At 42.6% G+C, this 16,034-nt stretch overlaps 2 protein-coding genes across 2 annotated transcripts in view; one reads left to right on the top strand and one right to left on the bottom strand.

Moving 5' to 3' along the window:
- The window catches only part of dnajc28 (DnaJ (Hsp40) homolog, subfamily C, member 28), a 1,235,492-nt gene that overhangs the window by 1,154,241 nt on the left and 65,217 nt on the right, over nucleotides 1–16,034 (bottom strand). The window lies entirely within an intron of this gene.
- On the top strand, nucleotides 6,899–7,618 carry LOC114641333 (olfactory receptor 10A5-like). Its single transcript, XM_028790398.2, has one exon. It carries the CDS (start codon nucleotides 6,899–6,901, stop codon nucleotides 7,616–7,618), a length of 720 nt encoding a protein of 239 aa, XP_028646231.2.

The raw sequence follows: 16,034 nt of genomic DNA, 5'->3' as shown, positions 1-16,034 counted from the left end.
AATATAATATGGAAAAAAAGTTTCTGCTTTAGGTATCTGTTCAGGATTTCTTGCATTACTCGCATTTCCTGTCATCCTACACTTACCCAGATCTTTGTAGACATGGAACAGACATGAAATGCATGTATTCCAAATACAGTAATCCCTTGCTACTTCGCGGTTCACTTTTCGCGGATTCACGACTTCGCTGATTTTATATGTAAGCATATCTAAATTCATAACGCGGATTTTTCGCTGCTTCGCGGGTTTCTGCGGACAATGGGTCTTTTTACTTGCTTCCTCAGTTGGTTTGCCCAGTTGATTTCATACAAGAGATGCTATTGGCGGATGGCTGAGAAGCTACCCAATCAGAGCACGCAGTTAAGTTCCTGTGTGCTGCTGATTGGCTCAGCGACGGAGTGCTGCATTAACCAGGAAGTCTCATCTCACTCATTCATCATTAACGTGCTAATGCTTCAGGGGCCGTGTCCAAGCACCAACAAAAGATGCAAATGATTGCAGAAAAGGTAACATTTTTTGATATGTTGAAGGAAGGGAACAGCTACACCGCTGCAGGACATCGATTCTTTTTATTTAAAAAGGAGGAAAAGCATATAAGATCTACGGCCGCAGTGTCCTTTAACCAGGGTGCAAAACGAGTTGCAAGTGGACATGATAAGGCAGTAGTCTGGATGGAATCTGCTTTAGGAATCTTTGCAACAAGGTCGACGACGTCATGACCGCCTACAAGCTGCTACGTGTACTTCGCTATACAGTAAGTGTAAACTTATCTACCGATTTCATATTGCTTAGCAGTTGTCCCTGTTTTTAATAGAGTAAATGGTGGGTTGTAAACAATACAGGGAGGGTTTAAAAACGTCCAAATACACGTTAAATAATTTAATAAATATAGTGTCCCTACTTCGCGGAAATTCAGTTATCGTGGTCGGCCTTGGAACCTATCTCCCGCGTTAAGTGAGGGATTACTGTAACGATATACTATATTATTTACCCTGTACAACTGCAGGAACCTCACACGCAGATAAGGAGCCTTTCCTTGAGCTGGCAGAACTTTCTGCCCGAGATGAGCTTCATCATCTGGGGGGGTGGGATTGCAGGCTGCTTGCTGCTTGTGCTGATCAACACATTTACAAAACAAAAGATACTGATGGAGAGGTGCAAAGGAATTTAAGGTGGGCCGGGATTATAAGTTTTTTTGAAGGCTTTGGGGATTCTAGTGATAGTATAACATGGAACATGGTATGTGTTCAGCATTTCCTTTCATCCTAAACTTACCCAGATCTTTGTAGACACTGAACACACATAAAATGCATGTATTCCAAATAACAATATACTGTATTATTTAACCAATACAACTCCAGGCACTTCAAATCCACATAAAAAGACCTGAGCTGGGAAAACTTTTTGCATGAGTTGAGCTGCGTCAGTAGGGCTGATGGGATAGCAGGCTGCTTGCCGCTTGTGCTGATCGACACATTTTCAACACAAAAGACACTGACGGAGAGATGTGAAGGAATTAAAGGTGGGCCAGGATTACAAGTTTTTTCATAGGCTTCAGGGATTCTAGTGTTAGTATAATATGGAAAAAGTTTCTGCTTTAGGTATATGTTCAACATTTCTTGCCTCACATTTCCTTTTATCCCTCACTTACCCAGGTCTTTGTAGACACGGAACACACATGAAATGCAAAGGAATTTAAGGTGGGCCAGGATTACAAGTTTTTTTGAAGGCTTTGGGGATTCTAGTGTTAGTATAACATGGAACATGGTATGTGTTCAGCATTTCCTTTCATCCTACACTTACCCAGATCTTTGTAGACACTGAACACACATGAAATGCATGTATTCCAAATAATGATATACTGTATTATTTACCCTATACAGCTCCAGGCACCTCACACAAAGATAAAGAGCATTGGCTTGAGCTGGGAGAACTTTTTGTTCAAGTTGAGCTCCATCAAGGCTGCTTGCTGCTTGTGCTGATCGACACATTTACAAAACAAAAGAAACTGATGGAGAGATGCTAAAGGATTTAAGGTGGGCCGGGATTACAAGTTTTTTCGTAGGCTTCAGGGATTCTAGTGTTAAATGGAAAGGACTGGCAAGCTTTGATGGGCAGAATAGGCCGTTGTCGTCTAGATTTTTTTTTGGTGCATACGTGTTCAAAGCTTATTATCAACTTGATCATTATGTTGGTGGACTTCACCTCCTTTCAATTCCCTTTTATTTCAGGACTGTAGTTATGTCATAATACCTTTTCCTTTCTGTGCAATTCCTGTCCAATGTTCCAACCAGTGCAATATTCTGGAAGAAACAGCATGATCAGTAAATCTAACTGCTCAAACACGGACCTCACCTCGCATCCACTAGATATTTTTGTTACCAAATATCAATTCTTTCAAAGTGTAACTTGAACAATCCCAGAGAAGCTGAAAAGTTGTTGAATTACCATTCTTTATGTTTATTAATGGTAATGAAATGGTGTGCTGGTGCTGGAGGGCACCCTCTCTCTGTCTGTAAGATTAGATATAGCTGTCGAGACATATCAAGGTATGGTCCATGTCTGACTAATTAGCTGTACTCTGTACTCATGACAAATAAATATAAACTAAAGTAAATGTATGCATGCTAATTCGCTTGGTGTGTGTGTGTAATAACATTTAAATCACAGAGAATAACAGCTAATAGAAGGAAATTTCACACACCATACAATGGTCCTGCCTTAGTTTCCCTTGTGGACACTGACATTTCTATCCCTGAGCCGTTGCGTGAGCACAAATCCTGAATGATTAAATCCCCCTGTTCCAAGAGCAGCCAGCTTTCCAACTACAGTCTCAAAGGAAAGCTTAGTTTGAAACTGTGCAGGTGCAGAAATCCCAAGCTGGATCTCTAAGCCACAAAAACAACACCATCATTGGCTCAATAGTTTAAGAGAGTGCGGGATCAGGGGAGAGACCCATCAGCTATTTAATGTGTCAGGATGCTGGGCAACCACAAGTTAGACTCTGATGGGGACACGCAGTGAAAACAGATAGTCCGCTTTACCTGGAGGCTAATGTGCAGTGACATTTAATGCTAACTGCTCAAACACGGGCATCACCTCGCATCCTGTAGATTTTTTTGTTACCAAATATTGATTATTTCAAAGTGTAAGTTGACCAATCCCAGAGAAGCTGAAGGTTTACGGAATTACCAATCTTTGTGCTTATTAAGGGTAATAAGATGGTACGGTGTGCTGGTGGGCACCCTCTCTCGATCTCTAAAATTAGATATAAATAAACAACACCATCATTGGCTCAATATTTTAAGAGAGTGCAGGAACAGGGGGGACCCCTTAGCTGTTTAGTGTGCCAGGATGCTGGGCAACCACAAGTTAGACTCTGGTGGGTACAGGCAGTGAAAACGGATAGTCTGCTTTACCTTGAGGCTGATGAGCAGTGATATTTAATGTTTCAAAGGGAGAACGTCAGAGACTTAGAAACAGGGGTCTAGTCAACTGGCTGTGGACAGGGAACTGTCACATTCCCAACACGTGTGAGAGACAGTATGTATCCTCTACCTGCCAAATGATCTCCATATTTCATTTACTCTTCTGTATACCACTTTACAGAAAAGGAGCTCTGAAACAATTTGTGTAACACTTACAGCAGTCATCGGGTGGACTCAGAAATCTGAGGTTGGTATTTGCTGGTTTGAAAAACCTGAGGGAGAAAAGAAGAAGAAGAAGAAGCAGCTGGGCGAAGAAAAGATTTTGGAAAGCCATTTTATGCAGGTAAAGGTGCTTTGAAATGTATTATATGCTGTAATAGATAGTTTGATAGGTAAGGCACTATATCATAGAGAAAAGCACAATGTAGCATTAGACTGCTGTTAATGGTGACATATAAAATTAAGACTTAGAAAATGCTGTTCCTATTCTTCCATTTGTTGCACCCACCAGGTTGTTATACTATATTTGGAATTATGTTTAGGGAAATATATCTTGCATTATATTTTAGATATTCTCTTAAAAATACAAAACTTTCAGGTATATTACAATATATTTATTTTCGTAAGGATATTGTCTTTCACTATTCAGGGAGGTGGAGGTGGTGCACCTCCAAGTACTTGGGTGGTCTGCATCAATGACTACTTAATGTAGAGGAATTGTAGAAGAAAGTGCAGTGTGTGCAGACTCTTCCTCCTTAGGAGACTACGTTCTATTAATGTGAATAGTGAAGTCACTTACAGATTCCATAACTGTCTGATGGCCCACCACACCAACAAGTGAATTAAGAAGGCAGGCTCAGTTATGGGACACACTGCTGGAAGTAGAAGTGGAGCACAAAATGAAGTCAAAACTGACCACCATGAACTTAGGTGACAGGCCAATAGAGTACTAATCATGACAACAGTAAGCTCTCATGAAACTAATTTTGCTCGTGTTGTTATTTTCAGTAAAAGCTCAGTCCTACTGTGGGGTGTCCAGTTAACAAAATCTCTCTGTCCCAGTCCTAATAGCAAGTCTCCTCGCCCAAATCTCGCTCTTGATTCAAAACTTAAGCCGCATACCAGGCAGGATAAAACACAAGTGCTTATGCTGAACTCTGGTCAGGCAGGGATGAGTTTGATAAGAAATGAAGATGAGCTGTTAAGTTAATAAAGTTCAGCATTGATTGTCTGGGCATATTTTGGCTACAGCAAAACAGAAGTCAAACATAAATTCTAATAAAAAACCTTTGCTGCGACTAAACGTGGCACGAGCAGCTTGTAAAATACAAAAAAATGTACGAGCAAAATTAAAAAACAGAAACTAATAAGCACAGTAATGGCTCAAGTGATTTCTCAAAGCGGAGGTCTTTAACACAAGCATTTGCTAACATCACTCAATCTCCGAAACATTCAGTCAGATGAAACAACATAACGAACATTACGTGCTTCCTTATGAAAGTTCATAAGGGATGTAAAATATTTATCAACTCCTTTCTGACAGTAACGACTTTTACTGTAAAATTTGTAAAAACCGTGATCTCTTTTCACAACATGTTGTGACCAGTAGGGGGTGCACACACTACCACTGCTACACTAGTCACGGGGTTAATAAAAAGGTTTATTTTAACAAAATGCCTCCACAGGATATTCCTAAGCACCACTTCTAGCACAAGTTTCTCTTCTCTTTCTTGTTTAGTCCTTCACACCTCCCAGGAGAATGCTGTCCAGTACAATATGACGTTTGGGGCCTGACTACTACTACTACTACTACTACTAATAATAATAATAATAATAATAATAATACATTTTATTTACATAGCACTTTGGTGGATAGATCGCTGGCACATGCATGTTGCTGCCGCTCCTCCCAGTTAATGAGATTACTAATTATTCATCAGTCCTTTCTCAGTTGGTTCATGAACCTAAGATGTCTGCGTCTGAAAGGACTTCATGTGCTTTCCACAGGGAAGGAGGATGAAAACTTGCAATGTAGGGTTGCTGGGGTCCTGCCTGAAACCACCACTCACGGGGTGTAGATGTCATGGATCACAGGAAGCTGTGTGCCCATGATCTGCTCTGATGTTTTCGCCACACACTACAGGGCTCTCTGATCACGAGTTGAGCAGCTGCCATGCCAGGATGTGATGCATTCTGCCAGGATGGACTCAAGAGCACATTATTAACCCAATCCAAAACCCAAAGAATTTAAAAATTATACCATATGCAGAAGCCGCTCAAGGTTGTAGGTAACATCTGGGTAAAGTAAAGATGTGGGTGGGCCTACTTCAGCACTTCTGTAGTTTGACATGACCATTTAAGGTCATCTGTGAAGGTGCCCTCTGAGGAACCTTAAAACTGCCAACCCACACCACAACATCTCCTGCAGTATCACTGAAAGTGTGTTGTGTCACCTGCTTGCGCAAGTCCACGATCATCTCCTTAGTCCTGATAACGTTCAGAGAGAGGGACCATTCTGACAAGAGTCTGACCTCCTCTCTATAGGCCGTCTCGTCATCCCTAATCCCACCAGAAACATTTTACAGGTAGTAAAGTGTACCCCACCAACCTCCACCACCAAAAGCTTATACTGGACAACTGCACCTCTGTCGAATCCATTCAGCATCTGATTTTTTATTTAACCTCCATGGGGACAGCACCACCTGCTACTCACCTTGTCCCACTAATGTGAATCAACTCCAGCTACAGCATTTCAGCTATAAGAGAAGTCATGTAAACCATTAAGAACTGGGCTGTGTCTTTGTAGGGCATTTGTGGACTTTGTCTTGTTATAATCGTTTTTAGTTTATTGTTGCTGTTTGGGATTGGATTGACGCTTCATGCATAAATAGTGAACGTATATTGAATGTCCTGCATATACAGATGTTCATTTCTCAGTTTGCGTATATATGTGTATATTTCATATCTACCAAGGCAAACTTACCAGGAAAAGGGGGCATCAGGAGCAGTTGGTGGTTTTAAGGCTACCTAATTGACAATTTTTCAACATCAAAGTTTAACTGTTGATTGTTATTCCTTAGCGAAAAGTGAATTTCAGATAGTGTGGATATTTTTGCCACCTTTGTATGCTTTATCATGTGACATAAAATGCTGCAAATGGTAATACATCTTTGTAATTATTAAGCTCAATTAAACGATTATCTTTCCTACCAGGTGAACTGAAGAATTCTACCATGATGTGGAACGTGACAGTTATGGTGTCGGAGTTCATACTGCAGTGCGCGATTGATCCTGACCAGAAGACCATTATTACCATATCACTTGCCCTAATCTACTTGACGACACTCATTGGGAACCTGCTGGTGATCGTGGTCATCACAATTGACCTTCACCTCCACACCCCAATGTTTTGGTACATCTGCTGCTTAGCCATCCTCGATATCGCTAACAGCTCCAATCTTATCCCACGCATGTTGGGCGTCCTGATTTTCAACTCCTCTGTTGTACCCTATGGACCCTGTTTGCTGCAGTTGTCTATGGTGGGCTATCTTGGGGTTTTGGAGGGCAATCTTTTGATAGTTATGGCCTGTGACCGCTATGTAGCTGTGGTTTATCCCCTGAGGTATCCATTGATTGTTACGAGTAAAGTCGTCTGGGGCAGCATCTTCCTGGTGAACATTATTGGTGTGGTGATCGTCACGCCATACATGGTTTATGTAAGAGAACTCTCCTTTTGTCGCACCAATGTCTTGCCTTTCTGTTTCTGTGACTATGCAACAATGGTTCAAATCGCATGTACCGATGACCCCAAGTACGCTGTCCTTCTGTCAACCACAACAGTGATAACTGCGACATACGGAGTGACATTGATCTTCTTTTCCTACTACAAAATCGCTCAAGCAGCTCTGAAAATCTCCTCCGTTAAAGGGAAACAGAAGGTCTTCAGTACCCTGCTGACCCACCTGCTGGTGGTGGGCCTCTTCTATTTCCCTCTGATGATCTCCTACATACTCCCTGGAGTCGGGGTGAAGCTGTCGGCTGAAGCCTGCACTTCTTTAATCATTGTAGCCATCCTAGTCCCTCCGATGATGAATCCCTTAATCTACAGCTTTAGAAATAAGGAAATAAAAAGCAGCATCCGCCGACTTTTCACAGGAATGAGAACAAATCCTGAAATTGAGGATCCATAGTAATCTGGAGTGAAAGGGAGCACAGGGTGTGACCCATACCTTACATTTACAACTCAATAAGAACAGAAACAGCTTTACACGATCAACTTCACAAAGTTCCAGTACAATTTTAAGCACATTTTTCAAATTGTGAAGAGCAACATAACTTAATGGAGAGTTTAAATCCCACACAAGATTATGACCTATGGAATGTTAAATGTGTTAATGAGGCAATAAAGAAGTTAAAAGTAGGTTTAGCATTCTCAAGCTTTTGCTGCCATTTAAATAAAACATACAATTCAGGCTTGGAAATCCAAAAAAATAATAAATTCCATACTCTATTGTGTAAACAATCTGCTGCATGGTATTGTTTTCCTAAAGTTAAGCTAAGTGGCTTTGTAGGACTTACTGGTAAACACCCCGCACACTCCAAATATTGATAAGATGTTTAACGCTGAGGGAATCAATGGTTCTGTGATGTTGACCTCTGGCAATTGAATGTATGATGGTAAGTCAATAATTATCCGCACTGTTGTGATGGCTTTCTTGGGGTTGGCTGTGTCTGTAGTGACGGTGGTAAAGTTTCGACCTTGATCAGTCAGTTGCTCTTGTTGGTGTCCAGAAATAGACATGGCTGATCCACTCCCCATTTGCACTGTTATGATGGCTTTCTTCGGTTTGGCTGTACAGCTTTCTCTGTGCGTGTGTGGAAACATTGCACGACTGTGGTGACCTTGATCAGTAAGTCCCTCTTGTTGGCATCTAGAAGTAGACATGGCAGATCTACTCCCTGTTTGTACCAAAAACAAACATCGAGTAGTGGTCTCTTTTTCATGGGCTGAAGGTATACCAGGAGACAAAATTTATAGAAGGCTTTCAGCATGATATGGAGACAGAGTTTTAGCACAGCGGAGTCTTCAATAGTGGACTTAGAAATTCAAAAATGGTCTGCCATGCAATGGCGGATTTAGGTATGGGCCACATGGGTGGCTGCCCAGGGCAGTTTAGGACAATTTAGAATGGTGATTATAGCTTGAGCTGGTCCATCCATTAGAGGTGTTGCTTATGAAATTTAAGGAGCATGTGCTCCGTACACCCACTGACTTGGGCATTGTATGTACACAGAGGGGTGCCAATTACGTAACTGAAAGGGTGCACAGTCTGGCCTCTTAGCAGAACTCCTCCCCAGTTATCAAAGTCTAGTAATATTGTTTGCATGCGCTCACCCGATGAGAGGCTTATATGAAAGGTGAGGGGTGCACGCTCTGTAAATTCAATGATGTGTACTCAGAGGGGAGCCATTTATGTAACTAACGAGGCATGCACTTCAGACACTGAGCGGGACCTCACCCCAGTCTTCGAAGTCTAGTAATACTGTGCATGCAGTCACCTGATGAGCAGTGAAAATGAAAGGTAAGGGGTGCAAGCTCCATAAATTCCATGTACACAGAGGGGAGCCATATATGTTTATATTGACTTACAACATTTATGATACAATTGGTTACGTTTCTTTTGGTTTTCCAAATGGAACACAAGCCGGTCAACTGACTCGCTCAGGGTCACACAGTGGTGTCAGTAGTGGGATTCAAATTCACATCCTCAGTGTTTGAAGTCTAACGTCACAACTACTACCCCACATTGACGGCCTGTGTATAACTAAAGGGGCATGTGCTCTGGTAATGGAGTGGGTTAGGGTTAGGGTAACCTAACCAATGAAGTCTATTATTACTGGTTGCACGATGTAACTCGAGGGGTGGCATTTATGAAAGGTATGGGGAGTGCACACCATAAATTCCATGGTGTGTACACAGAGGGGATGACAGATAAGTAAATGAAAGAGTATGTGGTGCTCCAGACACTTAATGGGACCCCTCCCCAGTTGTCGAAAGTCTGTTAATACTGTGTCCGCTGTCACCCAAGGGGTACTGTATGTGAAAGGGAAGGGGCTCCATAAATTCCATGGTAAGTACATAAAGAAGGGAGCCATTTGTTTACTAAAGAAGCATGCACTCCGGACACCGAGGGGGACACTGCCTAGGGCTCCAAATGAGCTTCAACCAGCACTGCTGCCAAGTGTTAAAGCACGAAGAAGGAGCAGGATATCCATCCACATCCACTACTAACAACAGCATACCGTAGTGTAAGCCCATACCGTGGAGCTGATGAACTGACAAGGATTTTGGCACCCGGTACACCATCAGTGCATCAGTAAAACACAGATAACTGCTCGCTGTATGTAGGTTTTAAAATAATCCCGATTTAAATTATGACAAAAAACGTGACATAAAATCATTGCACTTTTAGGGTTAGGATTTTATATATATAGAGATAGATTCAAATCATTTATATCGATTAAAAATAGCAGCAGCCCTAGCAGTGACCCAGGCTTGATCCTGCTCTTAACATCAGCCAATTTTGATGCGGTTCCTTGCACCATTACTCTCTGCTTCCTGTGTTTTAGACAACTTCACACCCATCTACACTCTGAAGCCCCACTTCTTTTAGTTTGAATGTTGGGTTATATATCATGGTGTGTGGAATTCAAGCCAAGGGAAGTTAAAATTGAGTTACTTAACACACTGGTGAGGCTGCAACCAGAGTATTGTGTACAGTTATGGTCTCCATTTTACAAAAAAGACATAGCAGCACTAGAGAGAGTCCAGAGGAGAACCATTAGGCTGATTCCAGGACTGAGGAGTGTGATCTTTTTAGTGGAGATTGAAGGAGCTGAAGCAGTGACCTGATTAAATTATGAAAGAAATTTGTAGAGTGGATCTTCATTAAGAACACGTTGACACAGTTGGAATCGTATAAAGGGCAGATTCTGTACAAATGAAAAAAAAACACAGACACATGGAATAAATGACTATGTAGTTTGGTTGGAATGTGGGACTTTAGGGACCCTCAAATCTCATTTTGATGAAATACCACGTCCAAGCAGGGAGGGCCTTACATCAGTTCTGTCTGGAGGAATGGGAAAAAATTCCTGCCACACATATTGTGAGATGCTTGTGGAAGGCAATCCTAAGTGTTTGATTCGAGTGAAGTAATTAAAATGACAAGGCCACCTAAATAGTAATAAAGTGGATGGAAACCCACTGAACATCTGGTAAAGTGAACAGAGGCTGAAACCAATCTTTGTGTTTGACCTCCTACTTTGACATTTAGGCTTTACCACTTATGGAAATGAAGTTGATATCCCAGTTGACTTAGCACAGGGAATGGATGGTAACACAACACGTGTGGAGTTGGGTAATACTGAGTCTGAAGGTCTTTAGCTGAGGTGGATGGAAACTTTAGACCTCAATTGTACATCGAAAGCTCAGGATTCTTCTTAACTCAAAACTGTTACATGAAAGGGAATGTGAGATCCTCTGGGATTATTGCAATCTTCATGGCTGAAAAATCCAAATCTGAATCAGAATCCCTTTTATTTGCCGTTACGTAATGTACAGGAATTTATCTTGGAAGCTTGAGAGCTATGTATAACATAGCAGAACATCACAAACAAATAACATAAAAACATCAGTTAAATAACATTCATTATAAACAGTCATGGAATAGTGAAATTATAATAGAGATTTGCAAACGAGGATGTGAGTGTGTAGTGTGTATGCACACATGCACACATACATGACCATACACTGTACATACACACACACCTTCATAACATCTCGCATGAGAACACATCAGTAAGATCTGGGTTTGTGAGGGCTACGAAAGAAACTGTTCAGGTGTCGTTTAGTTTTACTTGACCTAACGCATTTACCAGAGGGGTGTGATGAACTGACGAGATGAGCCCATGGTGATCCGAGTCACATGGTTAGTGACACTCAATGCAAACAGGTCTGCAACCCGAAGGAATTGCACAGCCAAGGATCTCACAACATCTTGTTTTTAGAGTGGACCATTTGCTGAACCACACCAGACAATAATGGAGAACGTGATCACACTTACAATTATGACTTTGTAGGACCCGGTTTGGCTGGTGTTATGTTCTGTAATTTGGCCGCTAGGTGGAGATAGTGAAGAGGGATAGGGGAGAGTGTTAACGAATCGAGAAAGTTCGGAGGACTAATTGTTTCCTGTTGTTGGATTACAACTTTAACTTTTGGGCAATGAGTTTCTTCATTTTATCCTCTGACAACTTAACAGCTGGGAAATGCACTATGTGGACAAAAGTATTGGGATCCACTTCTTAATTATTGAATTCATATGTTTCAATCCGACCCATTTGCCACAGGTGTATAAAGTCAAGCACCTAGCCATGCCAAACAGTCTCCATTTACAAACATTTGTGAGGCAAAATGGGTCATTCTGAAGAGCTCAGTGACTTCAGTGTGGTACTGTGGTAGGATGCCACCTTTGTGAAATTTCATCCCTGCTGGATTATTTACAGTCAACTTTAAGTGGAATTATTGGAAAGTGGAAGCATTTGGGAACAACGGCAACTCAGCCACGACCATGTAAAGTCACAGAGCAGCGCCAACGCCTGCTAAGGTGCATTGTGCCTAAAAGTCGCCAGCCCTCTTCTGCTGATTCCATAGCTGAAGAGTTCCAAACTTCCACTGGCATTACTTAATTAACAGAAACTCCATGTAATGGGTTTCCATTGCCGAGCAGCTGCATTCAAGCCTCACATCACCAAGTCCAATGCAAAGCGTCAGATGGAGTGGTGGAAAGCACACTGCCAGTGGACTGTGGAGCAGTGGGAACGTGTTTAATGGAGTAACGAATCTCGCCTCTCTGTTTGATGAGTCTGGGTTTGGCAGATGCCAGGAGAACGTTACCTGCCTGACTGCATTCTGCCACCTGTGAAGTTTGATGGAGGAGAGATGATGAGGTGGGGCTGTTTCTCAGGGTTTGGGCTCAGCCCCTTACTTCCAGAGAAAGGCACTCTTAATGCTTCAGCATAACAAGACATTTTGGACAATGCTATGCTACCAACGTTGTGGAAACAGTTTGGGGAAGGCCCTTTTCTAATCCAGCATGACTGTGCCCCAATGCATAAAGTAAGGTCCATAAAGAATTGGTGCGATGAGTTCATTGTGGAAGAACTTTGTAGCGGGGTTACATGAATGGGGACGACTTATTGTGTTTGGTGCCAAGTCACATCTTTCGTAGCGTTGTCCCGTTTATGTAGTCTATATTGCGCCTGTGTAAATTTTGTCCCCTGGAAAAAACGGGAGAAGGAGAACGTTGCAGGACCATGACACCTCATGGTAATTATTTCCTGTCCGCCCATCAAGTCCACCTGGGTTATTTCCTATAAAAACAAGGAGAGAGAAAAAACAGAACACAACCCAGAAACGCATTACGAAACAGAGAAACGCCGATCCGGGTCGCCACACACCTTTCCACAGCTCTCAAGGCTGGACCTGTAACGATCTCGCCATTTCCGCAGTAGTAACAGGACCATATGGTGAGACGTTATTTTTTATTTCGGGAAAGGAGCAAACAATCAAGTGCTTTCATATCGCAGTTACCGCTGGACAGTTTCTAACCGGTTCAAGTTCATTATCATTAATCACATTAATTACGTGTGATATGTGTTTCGTGTGCATCCTATCTGTTTTATGTTCAGTGTAGGGTCAAGGGAGTCTTTACTCTGTATATTTATTGCTGCACCATTTATTATAATATTCTGACGGTCACGTTTGGGGCTGGTTGGGGTGTGAAATATACAGTATATTGTTTGACGTTTGTTTCATTTCTTTTTTTATTAATGTACACTCACTTTGTTATTTTACATATCGTTTGTCTTTTGGCTTATCTTTGATCACTGATTGGGGAAGTAATTGGATGAAGAACGGCTTGTCTAAGTCTAATGCCCCTAAGGGTTGCCAGGCCACAGGTCTTGGCGATATAATTGCAGGTCCGGGCGACCGTTACAACTGGCCTGGCCTGCACAGAGACCTGACCTCAACCCCATTGAATGCCTTTGGGATAAACTGGAACGGAGATTCCAGTGAGCCAGACCTACTTGTCCAACATCAGTGCCTGTTCTATGGAATGAATGGGCACAAATTCCCAGAGAAACACTCCAAAAATCTTGTGGAAAGCCTTCCAAGAAGAGTGGAAGCTGTTATAGCTGCAAAGGGGGGACCAACTCCTTGAATGTAATGTCATTAAAGGCCCTGTTGGTGTAATGGTCAGGTGTTCCAATAGTTTTGTCCATATAGTGTTGTGATAAAAACACAGACCAGACATCATAAAAAGGTTTGGGACAGCCACCTGTATAATATCCCTGGCTGCAAAAGGTTTTTTAAGTTGACAGCGATGTTCGCAATACAGAGTCCAAAGCAGAACTGATTTCTTGGTGGTAAGATGGCGGCTTTAAAGGCCCATATAGGAAGTGACGTCATCGAGGGGGCTGGACCCGGAAGTGTCGTCATCCATGGGGCTGGACCCGGAAGTGACGTTATTGAGGGCCCCGGACCCAGACGTGACATCACTGAGGCGCCAAAGGCTCCATACCCCACACCCCCCCAACCCGGAAGTGACGTCATCAATGGCCCCAGACCTGAAAGTGACGTCATCGAGGGCCCCGGACCTGGAAGTGACATCACTGAGGCACCAGCCGGCAAATTCCATTACCGCCCACCCCCCTGGAAGTGACGTCAACGAGGGCCTCGGACCCGGAACTGACTTCATCGAGGGGCCGAACCCAGGAGTGACGTCATCGAGGGGGCGGACCCAGAAGTGACATCATCGAGGGGGCTGGAACCTGGCAGGATTTCTCGGGAACAGTCTGCAGGGAACTGAGAAAGACAACTAGTGCACTCCGCCGTCCCCTGGTCGGATGTGGGATTACCATTACTTAAGCCCTTCAGCTGCCTCCTACTCGCACGTGTGTGACAGTGTATTTAATTTCTTTAGTTGGCAAACACTGTGGAGGCTTTCTTACTGGTGTTAATGTCCCAGCTGAGAGTGCTGTGCCCCAAAATGTGAAAGATTCCACCACATTGACTCCAGAATCATTCATTTCTAGTGGTTGTAATTGCTGAAAGTCAATGAGCTTTTTTCACTGTCTTGGTGGTCTTGAGCATCAGGCTATTGGTAGCACACCAAGACACCAGACGTTTCACCTCTTTTCCGTAATTCGTTGCATTTCTATTAGTAAATAAGTCCGGTAATGGAGGTGTCATCAGCAAACCTAATGATTTTTGCAGAGCGGTATGTCCTGGGTATGACATTAAATTTCATGCAATCCCAAGAGGACAGTGACCTCTGTAATATTCTTAACCCTTAACCCCTTAACCGCCCTCTGCCGGATATATCCGGCACCGTTGTTTTATTGCTAACGCCATAATGCCAGAATTATCCGGCACATTTGCCTGTGGTTATATGAATGCCTGGCAAGTAGTATAACTGACGGTTTGGCGTGGGTATTATTACTACGTTGTATTTCGACAAGTCTGTGGTTGTTTTGGCCGGTCATGTGACGTGATTCACATGTAACAGCTGTGAATATGGTGAAACATAAACTGACTTCAAGTGAGGCTTTGCAGGCGATTTTGGACAGTTCTGATCATGATTGTAGCAGTTCTGAAGAAGATTTTAGCGACAGTGATGAGCAGCAACGTGCGCTGCATGATACTGTGAATGAAGACGCATCGGATGACGGCGCTGAGTGGGTGTATCCCCAGCATCTCAGCTGGGCTGCTGCCCGTGGTGAACTACCTTTTCTGCATTCATTTGAGGGAACGTGTGGCTTTATTGTTGATGTAAACAATTACACTGCTGAGCAGTTTTATGAGCTGTTTGTGTCACCTGATTTGATCAGACATTTTGTTCATCAGACAAATCTGTATGCAGCACAGTTTATTGAGAAAAATCCCAATTTACCTCCACATTCCCGTGTTCGTGCTTGGTTTGACACTGATGAAAACGAAATGAAAAAATTCATTGGGATTTTGATGTTGATGGGAATAATCAGAAAACCAGATATTGAGATGTACTGGTCTACAGATCCTATGTATGCAACACCTATTTTTGCAGCTGTCATGACACGTAACCGATTCTCTTTGCTGCTGAAATTCTTTCATTTGAATGACAACAGAAATGAGCCAGATAAGAAAGATCCAAACCGCGACCACTTGTTCAAGCTACGTCCTTTGATTGATCATTTATTTGAAGCATTTCAGTTGCCCTACATGCCAGGACCGTCAGTTGCAGTTGATGAAAGTTTATTGTCGTGGAAGGGCCGCTTACAGTTTCGACAGTATCTACCATTGAAAAGGGCACGGTTTGGTATCAAGATGTTTTGCTTAGCTGAGAATTCAGGTTACATTTATAGATTTCGTGTATACACTGGCAAAGAGGATCCTATGAGTAGTATTTCAGCAGTGTTGCCAGATGAATGTAAGGACTTTGGACTTTCAGAAAAACGCTGTCATGTCTGTTCAAAGAAGGGTCAGCGTAGAGACGTCAAGAC

This window comes from Erpetoichthys calabaricus, chromosome 4 (assembly GCF_900747795.2).
Source record: "Erpetoichthys calabaricus chromosome 4, fErpCal1.3, whole genome shotgun sequence".
In the NCBI taxonomy this organism is placed as follows: Eukaryota; Metazoa; Chordata; class Cladistia; order Polypteriformes; family Polypteridae; genus Erpetoichthys; species Erpetoichthys calabaricus.
Note: the sequence above shows the minus strand (reverse complement) of the source record. Positions and strands in the feature narration are given on the sequence as shown.